This window comes from Apostichopus japonicus, chromosome 20, assembly GCF_037975245.1.
Source record: "Apostichopus japonicus isolate 1M-3 chromosome 20, ASM3797524v1, whole genome shotgun sequence".
Lineage (NCBI taxonomy): Eukaryota > Metazoa > Echinodermata > Holothuroidea > Aspidochirotida > Stichopodidae > Apostichopus > Apostichopus japonicus.
This window is the reverse complement of record NC_092580.1, coordinates 5,660,031-5,672,824: the sequence shown is the minus strand read 5'-3', so window position 1 is coordinate 5,672,824 and position 12,794 is coordinate 5,660,031. Positions and strand designations below refer to the sequence as shown.

The 12,794-nt window shown below is 37.9% G+C and overlaps 1 protein-coding gene across 2 annotated transcripts in view; it reads right to left on the bottom strand.

Annotated features, from left to right (window-relative positions):
* The window catches only part of LOC139961870 (hepatocyte growth factor receptor-like), a 47,288-nt gene that overhangs the window by 16,983 nt on the left and 17,511 nt on the right, over positions 1-12,794 (bottom strand). For both annotated transcript variants that reach the window (XM_071961482.1, XM_071961484.1), the window contains exons 5-11: positions 8,971-9,123; positions 7,938-8,117; positions 6,888-7,036; positions 4,453-4,591; positions 3,341-3,477; positions 2,865-3,029; positions 1,941-2,040 (exon numbers count right to left, since the gene is read on the bottom strand). In XM_071961482.1, the coding sequence (XP_071817583.1) occupies positions 1,941-2,040; positions 2,865-3,029; positions 3,341-3,477; positions 4,453-4,591; positions 6,888-7,036; positions 7,938-8,117; positions 8,971-9,123 (1,023 nt within the window). The remainder of the gene's footprint in view (positions 1-1,940; positions 2,041-2,864; positions 3,030-3,340; positions 3,478-4,452; positions 4,592-6,887; positions 7,037-7,937; positions 8,118-8,970; positions 9,124-12,794) is intronic.

Below are 12,794 nucleotides of genomic sequence, written 5' to 3'. Positions count from 1 at the left end.
AACACACATTCAGTTCACTCTCAATGAACAATGACATAGAATAGAAACAGGGATGACATCAGGAAAAACAGGACAGGAAAGATATACTGAACTTTCACTCTAATCAACACATTCTGTTTGTTTCACTCAGGGTATGTTAATATTATCTTTACTAAAGAACCAACTGCAAGAGGCTCAGGCATGACTGTGATCACTCGTATTATTTTCCCAAAGGCCATTCGATTGGCAAGAGTTACAAGAGTTACATTGTATGCCATGAGAGAGGATCAAAGACATAGTTGGGGAATAAACACCCAAATGTATATGGTCGCAGTTTACCCCCACCCCTCCGCCCTCCTCCCCAATTTGAATGAGGCTTGAATTAAAAGTATCAAAATGCTTATGTTCAGGTTATGTTCCAATTGTAACAAAAATGTGCATCTAGCAAGTATTTCATGTATAAGTTTAGTCATGATTATACGTTGTATTAGTCTAGTCAATATTTCTCTGGGCTGGGACTTGGACTCGTGCTTATGTTAATTTGGAATCGGACATGTCTTGGACTCGGACCGTGACCTGCATCTGTTTGACTCAACGACAGCCCTGTGGCTAGACCAAAGTACAACATGAGCCTGCCATGATAACTTTAAAAAAAAAAGTTGTTTTCTTGTACAAAGGAGTCAGCATACACATAGTTCACTTAATGTGTTTGTTAAATCTTATTATCATGAACAATCTTAATGACCTCACTATGTAAGACCACTTCTTACTCACCTAACAAGACTGTTATTCAATTCACAAGTGATGCTTAAAGCTTTATATCTTCATGTACTACTGTCTTGTCCAGACACATTGTTTAATGTCAGGATGTCTCAGGAATGTTACTGCTTTAAGAACTCGACTTAAGAATACATCAGACAAATAACCTCGAGTTTCCTGTTTATGGGTAAAAAACAGGGCAACTTCCTTTGACATACAATGGTTGAAGTGTATCCAGGTAAACTCAAGGAGGGTGACTTTTTCATAATGCAAGTCATCATGACTGACCTAAATTTCAAAGAATTATTCCAAAGCATTTGATCTGGGTTGGTATAATGCTAAGACATTGAAACTGGTGGGAAACAAAAGGAATTAAACCATGGAGCCAAACATGAACCCCTGTGTATTAAAGTTCCTATCTATATATGATCAAGGTTGTACACACAGGTATACATATATATATATAACTTTAAAGATATATCCACCTTCCAAAAATGGTTTTGTAAACACTATGGATGGTAAATATCTTTTTCATTGTTTTACTGGAATAATTAAAAAATCTCATCACCATTGTGTCATAGAGGAGAGAATATAATTCTTTTCTTTAATTAAATTATGTATTTTCTAAAGTTTCAGAAATTTGAACTGAATTTAGAGTGAATTCGACCTTTTCACCAAAGATTGCTATTTGAAGTGCAATGAATTAATTCTATCCTGGCAAACACATAATGGTTCTGAATTGCCTGATCATATGCACGGAGTAATGCATACCACACGTTTTGTTTTCAAAACTCTTTGACTTCATGCGAACCGCAAGTCACAAACACTTGAACTTTCATGGCAGAATAGGTCCTTTTTGTCACTTGAATCACTCTGCCATTCAAGAGTATCCCAATATATTTAATGAAGCATGAAATGAAGCGATGTATAACCCAACATGTCGTGAGTGTCATTTTCATGACTAGGCAAGCGAAAGGAAGCAATAAAGAACCTTGTGAGACAGCAAAGAGTAGAAAAACAGATTCTATCTTCATTGTGATTGGTTGTGCAGAACAAGTAGCAGTTAAACTTTAAAACTGCTGCACATTAAAGACTATCTCATGAAGAATCAGATATAATTATTGACATGTGGCCAATGTTAAAGTTGAATTGACATTTAGCCATCTGTCTTTATGTGTAATATGTATAAGTAGATTGCTTACCCCTTTATAGAGCAGAGACGACGATGAAACGTTCACGACTAGTGCCATGGTTTGTACAGAGTCAAACGTGTGCCCTTCCACGTAGATTACAATTCCCCCACTAGAAATCACAAGGGAAACAGGCAATATCATATTATATAACATAGCACTGAGAGCTGATCTTGTCTTAAATACACAAAGTAGAGCAAAGGGACAATATACAATAACTTGCACTTATCAATGGGTGTTCAGACAATGATACCAAACCAAAGAAATTTTACATTACTTCAGTAATCATCAATATTTATGAGTAAATGTATTCAATTTCGGGTGGAAGCAAAATGCTACTAAATGTTCTCAGATAATGACGACAAGATACAGCTTCTGCCCCTTCCCCCAACCCCCCCCATCTCTCCCTCACTTCCCCTCCTCACGATGTAAAATCAGTAATATGGAAAACTTCAAACTCCATTTCTAAACATCACAAATCAAAGTCTAACAACTAAGGATTGGTATTTGCATGTATATATAAAACCAATGAAAGATTATAAGAGAAGCAGAATATGTAATTTGTGGACAAACATACAGAATGACATCAAAAAAAGAGACAACATTTGATCGTTATCCTATGCTCAACAGGTTATGTGAGATCAGCTAAACCATGTACTGTGGCATAATATAACATTTATCAATATCAGTTTATACAAGTCAGCTGCAAGCTTTCGAGAAAAAAAAAGCAATGACACTTTGGCCTGCTATAAATGTCATTACTCTTGCAAGTACATAACTTTCCATTGCACATGCTATGTATGTGTAATGACAAAAACGATTTTATTTCCCCATCGAAAAGCAATCATTTCTGCCGTTTTGGGGAAGATTTGTAAACGATGCAAAACCACAACTAGAAGACGAGGAATATTTTGTCGAGCGACGTAAACTACGAACCTAACGATGCTGCCGTGCGGTTTGTAGGACGAGATAGATGGGTCCTGGGAGTAGGTAAACTTTTCTCTGGAGGTGGCTGTGTAAGTATCGAATCTAACGGTGACCTTCCCAGAGGTGTTCTCGGGGCCTTCAGAGGTGATGCATATCAGGAGCCGATTGTCCACACTGCAAGAGATAAACCACATTTAGAATATTGTTTGCTGCCACCAGTAGTGTCACAAAGCCATCCAGGTCAGACCCAGTAGACAATTATGTCACCTGTTTATGAAAATTGGTTGACATCATTCTGTTTCCCATATTTTCTTGGGCCCCACTGATTGACCCTGGGCCCCCGAGGCTGTAGTCCTGTGACCCCTCCCTCTTTCATCAATGTGTAACCCTGGTCTGGGGATGCAATAAATGTACTAAGCAAGTCTAATGGCTTATGTCAACTTTCCACAAATGACTGTTAAAAATTAAGGCAACTCTTTTAATACCTTGTTACCACACATGGTTTCCCAGCAACAGATACTGTCTGTGTGTTTCCAGCATCTAGATGGTTACCACGGATACTGAGAATTGTTCCACCCAATGAGGGACCATTCGGAGGCTCAAAGTAGCTAATAGTCGGCTCCTATTGGGATAAGATCAACAGTACTAAAGAAAGTGAAAATTTGCATAAAATCCCTGTCGCTTCTTAAAAATTGATTAAATTAAAATTGGAATGACACTTTTATAAGTCTGAAATATGAAAGACAGTAACTTAACAAAGGTGTTGCAAAAAATGCTTAATGAGTTGACTAAGGGCTTAAACATTTGATACGTGTAATGATTCACCACTCAAGTCATCCATCTCCAAAAATGAAAATCCTTCCATAACTTTCTGAATGTTTATGATATATTACTTATTAGACTCAAGTTAGAGAGATTGTCCAGTAGCAGACATTCTGACACTTATTTAGCAGAGGAAATATTCTAGATTGTCGGTTGTTAATATCTTAGTATCCCTCACTTCAGTTATGGTTCTTTGCCATGTAAACTAGTTTTACCATGCAGATACACCCTTTTCTTTCTCAAGGGAGTAGATCACAGTGCATGGTCGGTGGAAAGGAATCAGCAATGTGCCAACAGGACATGATCATGGTGTAGATGAATGCAGTTACAGTATGTTTGCTTACTACACAATGGAGTAAAACAGTAAACTTTCTGAAAATGAAATTCTTGCCAAATTAACCCATGATTCTTTATTCAAACATTATCATTGTATCCAGTCAAATGCAATTTTCGGCTGACAAAAAATTTATGTTTGCACATCTGAAGCTACCACAATGGTCCGTTTTTACCTTAAACCAGCCTTGCATTATGAATAATCACATGTTTAATTGTAAAAACATGAACACTAAACATATGTTATCACAGTCCTGCAGCAAAGTTTAAAATTTAAAAGCACAAACAGTTTTCCCGTCACATCAGTGTTTGTTAGTCCCAATCTCCCTTCAAAAGTGAAAGTTGCTTTAAAAACTCTCTCCAGGAACAATTACTCAGCTATCCACTATCGAATACTGCTCAATCATTGCAATTAGGAAGTGTCCTATCTCTATGCACTCACAGCAAAAGTGAATCTATAGTTGGCTGGTGAGCTTGCATTTCCTGTGATGTGAAAGCCACCATTTGGGTCATGTACATCCACATGGACAGCTACATCTCCCTGAACAGGGGAAGCGACTGCAGGCACAGCACAAGTAAATCTATTTACAGAAATAAATACAAATGTTATCAACATTTAACCAGCATTCATGTAGGTTGATAGAGTTCAAACATTAAAATGGTGGGTGGTTGGTTGTCATGACCATGTTCCTTAAGTTAAAACTACTGAACAATGATTTTCAAGCATGTTATCAAGTTTCCGTTCCTGTCCAAACAGTTGCAATTATGTGAAAATTATCATCAAAATTGTTAATGGCAATAACAACTTCAGCCTTGATTCTTATATGCAAAGTAGCACTAGTTATGTTTGTCTGATATAAAAGTGTAGTTAATCAAGATTTAATATACAATATTTGTGTAGATTGTTGATAGACTTTTCAATATAATAAACATCCATTGATATATTAAGAAAACAAATGCAGAATATAGCTTCTAAATACATGTGTTCAAGTGTATTGTTTGGTGAACGACGTTTAGCCATAATCACAGCCAGCTAACTTGAAACTAGGAAAAGGAACCAGAAAGCTTTCCAAAATGATGACTTACATGGCTGAACCTATAAACCATTTCTTCTAATTGGTTTACATTTTTTCAATTGCCAATCAAATTTAGAGGTAGATGTGGTGATTAAATTTGACAAAAAAACAAATTTTCCTCAAGCTATTGATGAGAAATTTACCAGACAACTATTTGCATTTGCTGTTGTTTGATATCGTTCGTTGTTTTTTTGTTTTTTTTAACAATATGAAGAGAAGTATTGCTTTAATTGTGATTACGATCAATTTAACTAAGGGTTTATTTCATGGAACATCATCCAATGAAGACTTATTCCAGGCACTAAGAACTGACAAATTTGTTAACTAGACAATTTGTATGTTGTAGTGCTAATCTTGTTTTCATTCATACTTAGTAAAGATTCCTAAATCCTATTGGTCCATACAGGTCAGCTGACCGTGGTTAATCCTGTGAGTAACGCACGGTAAAATTACGGGGCATCACTTTAATAAATCTTTGGTTATATGTAACCAAAAATGTTTTGTTTTATGATTTTTCCCCCACACAAATGGTAGTGTATGAATGAACGGGGTTAATCAACGGTCTAGCGTGCATGACTCACATGATTAATGCACTCCGGGTGTTATTGCTATCGCTGGATGCACTCGCGCTCCGCTACGCTCCGCCCTCGTGCATCGCTTGCATTATCCCCCGATCGTGCATTAATCCTGTGAGTAACGCACGCTAGACCGTTGATTAACCCCTTAATAATCCTAAATGAAGACTGAGTTACATACATAGTCAAACACTGTAGGATAAATGCTTGCCTGGTATTAAATGAGATTATATGGGTGCATATTAATGTGCTGCTCTATAGGCCAAAAAGGAGTTAGAGAAGCTGCATGGCACCTTGACATTCAGCAAGTTTGTTGGTATATATTCGCCCTCATAAAGATTCATGAGCACATCATGTTACTACTACAAAACAATTTGTTTTTAAATGACCTCTGGAGGTCACAACTATATAAAGACTGGTTTCTGTTAGCACCTGCAACAAAACTAGTGAGGATATCCTGAAGTACACTGGTTGAAATCTATTCGGTCAAGTAATTCTACATTGACCTTTGTACAAAACTAATTCATTGCTTGCCATCATCCTGAAACTATCTTCTCTATATATACAGATTTAAAATACATGAGAAATTTGGGAAGGAATTCTATGCTGAAGTAAAGACTAGCTTCAATCCGATATTACACAGCTCTGCTTGTAATAGCTGCACATAGTGTTTAACATCTGCTGCAATCTGGTGATACCAGATCAAACCTTTAAGGGATAAAACAGATAATGAACAACAACCTATTTACTTCAATCCATCAAAATTCCACAAGGAAACATGAAATTAGACATAAGGAATGCATATGAAGCATGCATTTCTGTACCAATGAAGCTTTCTCTGTGAGTATTAATATTGAATGAATCCCAAATTGAGGGCAACCACATGGTTGTAACAAGGGGTATTCAACTATGTATGAAGCTGTGAATATATTAAGGCTGACCTGATTGAGTCATTTTTTTATGTGAAACAAACACCTCCTGACTAACTGCGGCGGTATTTGCGACAAAATGTGTTTTAAATAAAAATAGCACTTGTTCATTAAATTTTTGCTTAAACGCTTCGATAACAGGACACTTTTTAGTTTTGTCAACAAAAGGGTACAATTTTACATCCCAACAGGGTTCTTTTCAAAAACAATAAGTGGAAAATAGGTACTTCTTACCAAACAAACAGGGGACACTGCTGGGGACTTAGAAAAGTAAAACATGTAAAGCCATATAATTACTTGTGGAGGTTGCTGGCTGTTTCATTTATTTGACAGGGCTGTCCAGCTATCGATACCATGTGAACACCTTGCCCGACTAGAAAACCAAGATTGTCACCGATGATGGAAACCATGGTTCCACCAGTAAGGGGAGCAGTCGTAGGAGAGACCTGAAACCATGTAAATACACAGACAATTTTATTAACACAGTATAGTGCAGTACATTGCATATATTGATATACTCCCTATATATAGAGGTCATTATTGAACCGGAATTAACTTTGATTCAGTGACCATTTATGGAACAAATTTGATCCAACGCTTTACAGTATGATGAAACTATGATCCCTAACTGGATCAAAGTCTCCCAGTTTGATCCAAACAAAGTTTACATCATTTCCTATTGGAATTGAATTGCAACACTGTGTTGTGTTACAGTGTGACCTTTGCTGATTGTTCTTTGTCTTGTTTTGGTCCCCGCAAAGAGCGGAAAAGTCTTCCAAACTGTATCAAAAACACTCAGACTATTGATATTTTCAATAAACTGCTGAAACATTACCTATTTGAACAAGCGTACAATAGTTAAATGTCATGAAACTGTCTCATATTGCCTTTGAAAAACTTTTTCATATTGGCGCTATATAAATGTTTCTGATTGATTGAGTTCAGTGCTGTGTTTGATATGGAGACAATGATGAGCTGAAAACAATCTTGTAATAGAAAATGTCTCACTTCTTCACAAATTTAACGATCAAACTTGAAGGCTGTTATTCTCAAAAATCTTGTTCAAAAGAATGCAATACAAGCCATTATGAACGTAGAAACCTGAAATATTGATGTCAAAATTTTCAGGTAGCTTTGTCATAAAGCAACTGCTTCGATCTTTAATGTAGAGACTGCTTTGAGTGGACAATTTTATTCTTTGAAAGGAAAAAAAATAATTTCGCTTTTCCCAATATTGCAAGCGCATTCTCACCGATTCATTTAATCATACACAAACTAGTATGTCTGATGAACGTCTGCCTCACACATGTAAATAGGAACAACACCATGGTGTGACCATAAGTATACCTGGAATATTGCCGGAGAGCAAACACTCTGATTCCATTCCAGATTTGGCCCTGACATCCTGCATTCAGCTTCGGTGGTACAAGACCCACCACACCAGCCACAGTTATTGGGGTCATGAGTTGATACGCAGGCTGAACATTCCACATAGTGTGCACAGGTACTGACTTTCACTTTATACACCTGTGTGGAGTCAAATTTAGCTACATGTTAACTTTTCACCAATCAAAGTTGTTTATAAGAATATGAAGCTGTGTCATAGTAAATGGGTTGGATCAAGTGATACAAAAAAAAAAAAAAAAAAATCACATTTACTCATGCCCCATACCATTTTTACACTAAACCTTGTAAGAAAACAATGCTTTGGTTTCTTAGCAACAGGTCTCCTCCATCGTTCCTGTGTTCGTTTCTGTGAGAAGGGTTTGTGAATTCAGCCTAGTTGCATTTCTTGAGTTACTGAGTTTACAATCTGTCACAGTGACTTTACTTTTGTAAAGATCCTTTGTTTCTTTACACAAGAGGCGTTTGAGGGCGTTGTGGTCAAGTGGTTAAGGCAGTGGACTTGTGATCTAAGGATTACAGGTTCGAGCCCTGGCCAGATCATTGCGTTGTGTCCTTGGGCAAGGCGCTTCATCTCCATTGCCTCTCTTCACCCAGGTGTATAAATGGGGACTTGCGAGGTAACTTGTAAATATAGTTGCCTGCGCTGGTTTGTGGCTGCACCCTATGGAAGTCCCCGGGGACACGTGGTTGTGGTGCACTGTGGTGCCCCAGGAAAGATTGATTGAATTGTGCACACTTTGGTGTGTAGGTGTGTCAAGTTACCAATGACCAGGGTAGAAAAGTCGTGTGAGAGGGCCTTGGCCCTGAACAAGACTGTAAACCTAAATAAATAAAAGAGTAAATAAACTGTACTGAACTGAGCTGACCCTCACAAGAATATGTACCCTCATACATATGTCATCATGAACGCATAGAACGCATCCCTTTAGCCTCCAGCAAGTTTTCAATCATAACAACCATATTTATTACTTACCTTTGTGGCAGTCATGACATATAAGTATTCCTTTGTGAGGTCAAAGGGCATATCCTTCAAAACAGGTCCAGGGGAATCCAACTGTAAATGTTTGAATGGTATACTTGAATAAGTCCTTGCAGAGCCCTCCACAGTGAATGGTTCCACAATGTACTATGAAAGAGAAGATGACAGAAATCTGTGAACTTTGACCTGGCAAATTAGAATATCAATGGTTAAAATTGTACTACCACATCTAATGTACTGTATCCATTGCCATGGGATACTCGATAATATTCACGACCACATAAAAATTAATAAAAACTTGCTATTTGGGCATTAATTAAATATCTTGTGGTGGCTAAGGCATGAATCCACCTAAACAAGTATTGTAAATGAAGACTCTAATCTCACTAGATATATAAGATGCTGATGAAAATATTTTATGTGTTATAAATCAAATTTGAATATTCCTATATGGATTAAAAAAAAATTGATCTCACCTAGGTGAGATCAAGCTTACATGGGTGTTACGTAGTGTGGGGTAATAAGTTCAACACAGTGTCATTCGTTGCTTTTCTTCCTTTATTTTTCAAACTCCACATACAGTATCTCCACATAACTCCACTGCTTCCTTTCACAATTCACTATATCAATTCAACCTCTGCTTAACTCAACCTAAACAACCTCTGCTTCCTTGCAACACTATCCTCGCTATCTTCCCACACTCCCTTACGCTTCTCTCCTTTTCTCCTCTCCTAATACCTTGGCTCCTCACCTTACAAAAGCCACAGTCCAACTGCCCGTAACCCCTCTCCTCATCTCTAGCTCTATCCTTTAATCCTATTAGCAAGTCTTTACATGTCTAAGTAATCCCAGCTTTGTAATCCCCTTAAGCTATCCCTAGGACATAAGCAGCTTTCCTATCCTTACTTATAGACTTCACAACATGCCCCTCCTCCCCGAAAGACTGTGTCAGTCTTCTTTTACCTTAAAACTTAATCCTTACGAACCCTATGTACACAAAACAAATCCAACCAAACCCTGTACCATCGTTTACATACACTTTTTACAAGAGTGAAAGTTAATCCACTCAACAACAACCTCTACTACAAATACAATTGAATTTACTGACAGCGTACATGATATACACAATATACACAGTATATGAAGTTATACACACTCAATACACTCGAAAGGTATAGCCTCGTAGTTAATCTGAAATAACTGAAATAATTTGAAATTACTGACAAAGTACACAATTTTCACAATATATACACAGTATGTGAAGTTATACACACTCAATACACTCGAAAGGTATATAGCCTTGGAATTAATCTGAAATAACTGAAATAACTTGAAATTACTGACAAAGTACACAATTTACACAATATATGCACAGTATGTGAAGTTATACACACTCAATACACTCGAAAGGTAATAGACTTTACATTCTGCTGAGACCATCAGCATTGCCATTAGAACACCCCCTCCTGTACTGCACATCAAAACTGAATTGCTGTAAAGCCAATGACCATCTCAACAGCCTATTATTTGAGCCTTTGGTTTTCTCCAGCCATTTCAGAGCTTGGTGGTCTGTGAAAATTTTGAATCTGACACCAATCAGATAGTACTTCAGTTTAGCGACAGCCCAAATGATTGCCAGGGCTTCTTTTTCGGGTACGCTAAATCTTTGTTCTCTTACTGACAATTTACGACTGATGTAAGCAACGGGATGTTCTTTCCCATCCTTACCTGTCTGACTGAGAACAGCCCCAATTCCAAAATTTGAGGCATCGGTTTGTACAACAAATGTTTTGTTGAAGTCTGGGGCATAAAGAATTGGCTGGCTGGTAAGTTTGTCCTTCAAAGACTGAAAAGCCTGCTCGCATGCTTGATCCCAGTGGACAGCATTAGGCAAGTCCTTTCTAGTTAGGTCTGTTAGTGGTTTTGCCAGCTTAGCAAAATTTGGAACAAATTTTCTATAGTATCCTGTAAGTCCTAAGAAGGCCCTAACATTTCTCTTGGTGAGGGGCTGGGGAAAATTCTGAACCCCTTCTACAATATCCCAAATTGGAGTAACAACTCCACCACCAATCTTGTGACCTAAATAGGCTATCTGATGGAAAGCAAACTTGCACTTCTTGGGTTTCGCTTTTAGGCCAGCCTCCTCTAACTTATGGAGAACTGCCTGTAGATGTGCGATATGTTCTGACCAACTCTTGCTAAATATACAAATGTCATCAATGTACGCCCTGGAGAAACTCTCACAACCCTTAAGTACACAGTCCATAAGTCTCTGGAAAACACTGCTGCTGTTTTGAAGACCAAATGGCAATACTGTGTACCTATATTGGCCAAATGGCGTCACAAAGGAAGTTTTATCCCTCGACTCTCTGTCTATTGGGACCTGGTAAAAACCCTTTGTCAGATCAAAAGTACTTATATAGTGGGCACCAGCTATTTCATCTAGGATTTCATCAATCCTGGGCATAGAATATGGGTCAAAGACTGAATTTTTATTCAGCTTTCTAAAGTCTGTGCACAAACGTAATGTCTCGTCTGATTTGGATACAATGACTATTGGTGAGGCATATGAGCTAATGGTAGGTTCTATTATCCCTAGCTTTAACATGCTGTCCAGTTCCTGTTTTACACGATCTCTAAGAGCATGTGGTACCCTGTAGGCCTGTTGTCTAATAGGTGATTTTGTGTGAAGTTGGATGTGATGTTTGACTAAGTGTGTTCTACCTGGGAGGTCAGAGAATACATAACTATAAGCATGTATTACTTCCATAACTTCCCCTCTCTGCTTGTATGACAACTCTTTATTGATTTCTACATCTCGCCATGTTTGAGTTTGCACCAATGACGGACCCAAGTTATCATCTAACCACCCAAATTCTTCACCTTCATCTGTTTTTCCACTGTCCACCATGCCTGAAGTTTCACTACTGATTTCATGTACCACACCAGTTACATATACACATTTAGAGATTTGGGTTTCTTGCTCTCTGTTATACCAAATTTTGCACAAGTTAACATGTACAACCCTCTTAGACTTACATTTATCAGGCAACTCAATTTCATAATTCACCCGATTTATCCGTCTTTTCACAACATACGGTCCCTGCCACTTGTTGTCAAACTTTGAAGGCCCCTCTGGAAGAAATACCAATACCCTTTCACCTGCCTTAAATTCCCTGGGGGTGGCATTCTTGTCATAATTCTTTTTCATTTTCTTTTGGCTTTTCCTTGTGTTCTCATTAGCATCTTGCAATAGTTTCGGGATGCGTTTGCGCATACTCAGCAAGTGTGTTACCACATCATTAGGATCACTATCAGATGATACCCACATATCTTTAAGAATGCTCAGTGGACCTCTAATTTTTCTACCATACAGCAATTCAAAGGGAGCATATCCTGTGGTAGCACATGGGACTTCCCTGTAAGCGAATAAAAATGAAGGTATGTACTCATCCCAATGTTTCATTTGATCCTCCGTCAAGGACCTCATCATGTTTTTGAGAGTACCATGAAAACGTTCTGTCATACCATTTGTTTGTTGGTGCCTCGCTGAGGTTGCGATTTGGGTAATATTGAGTCTACTGCAAATCGATTTCATAACCTTCGACATGAAGTTTGTCCCTTGGTCATGAACAATTTCCCTGGGTAAACCTATCCTAGCGAAAACCTGTATCAGGGCATCCACAACTGTTTCTGCTCTGATGTTGGACAAGGGGATAGCCTCAGGATACCTGGTGGCATAATCCACAATGGTGAGCAGGTACATATTCCTTTTCCTAGTCCTTATCATTGGGCCAACTATGTCTATACCTATACGT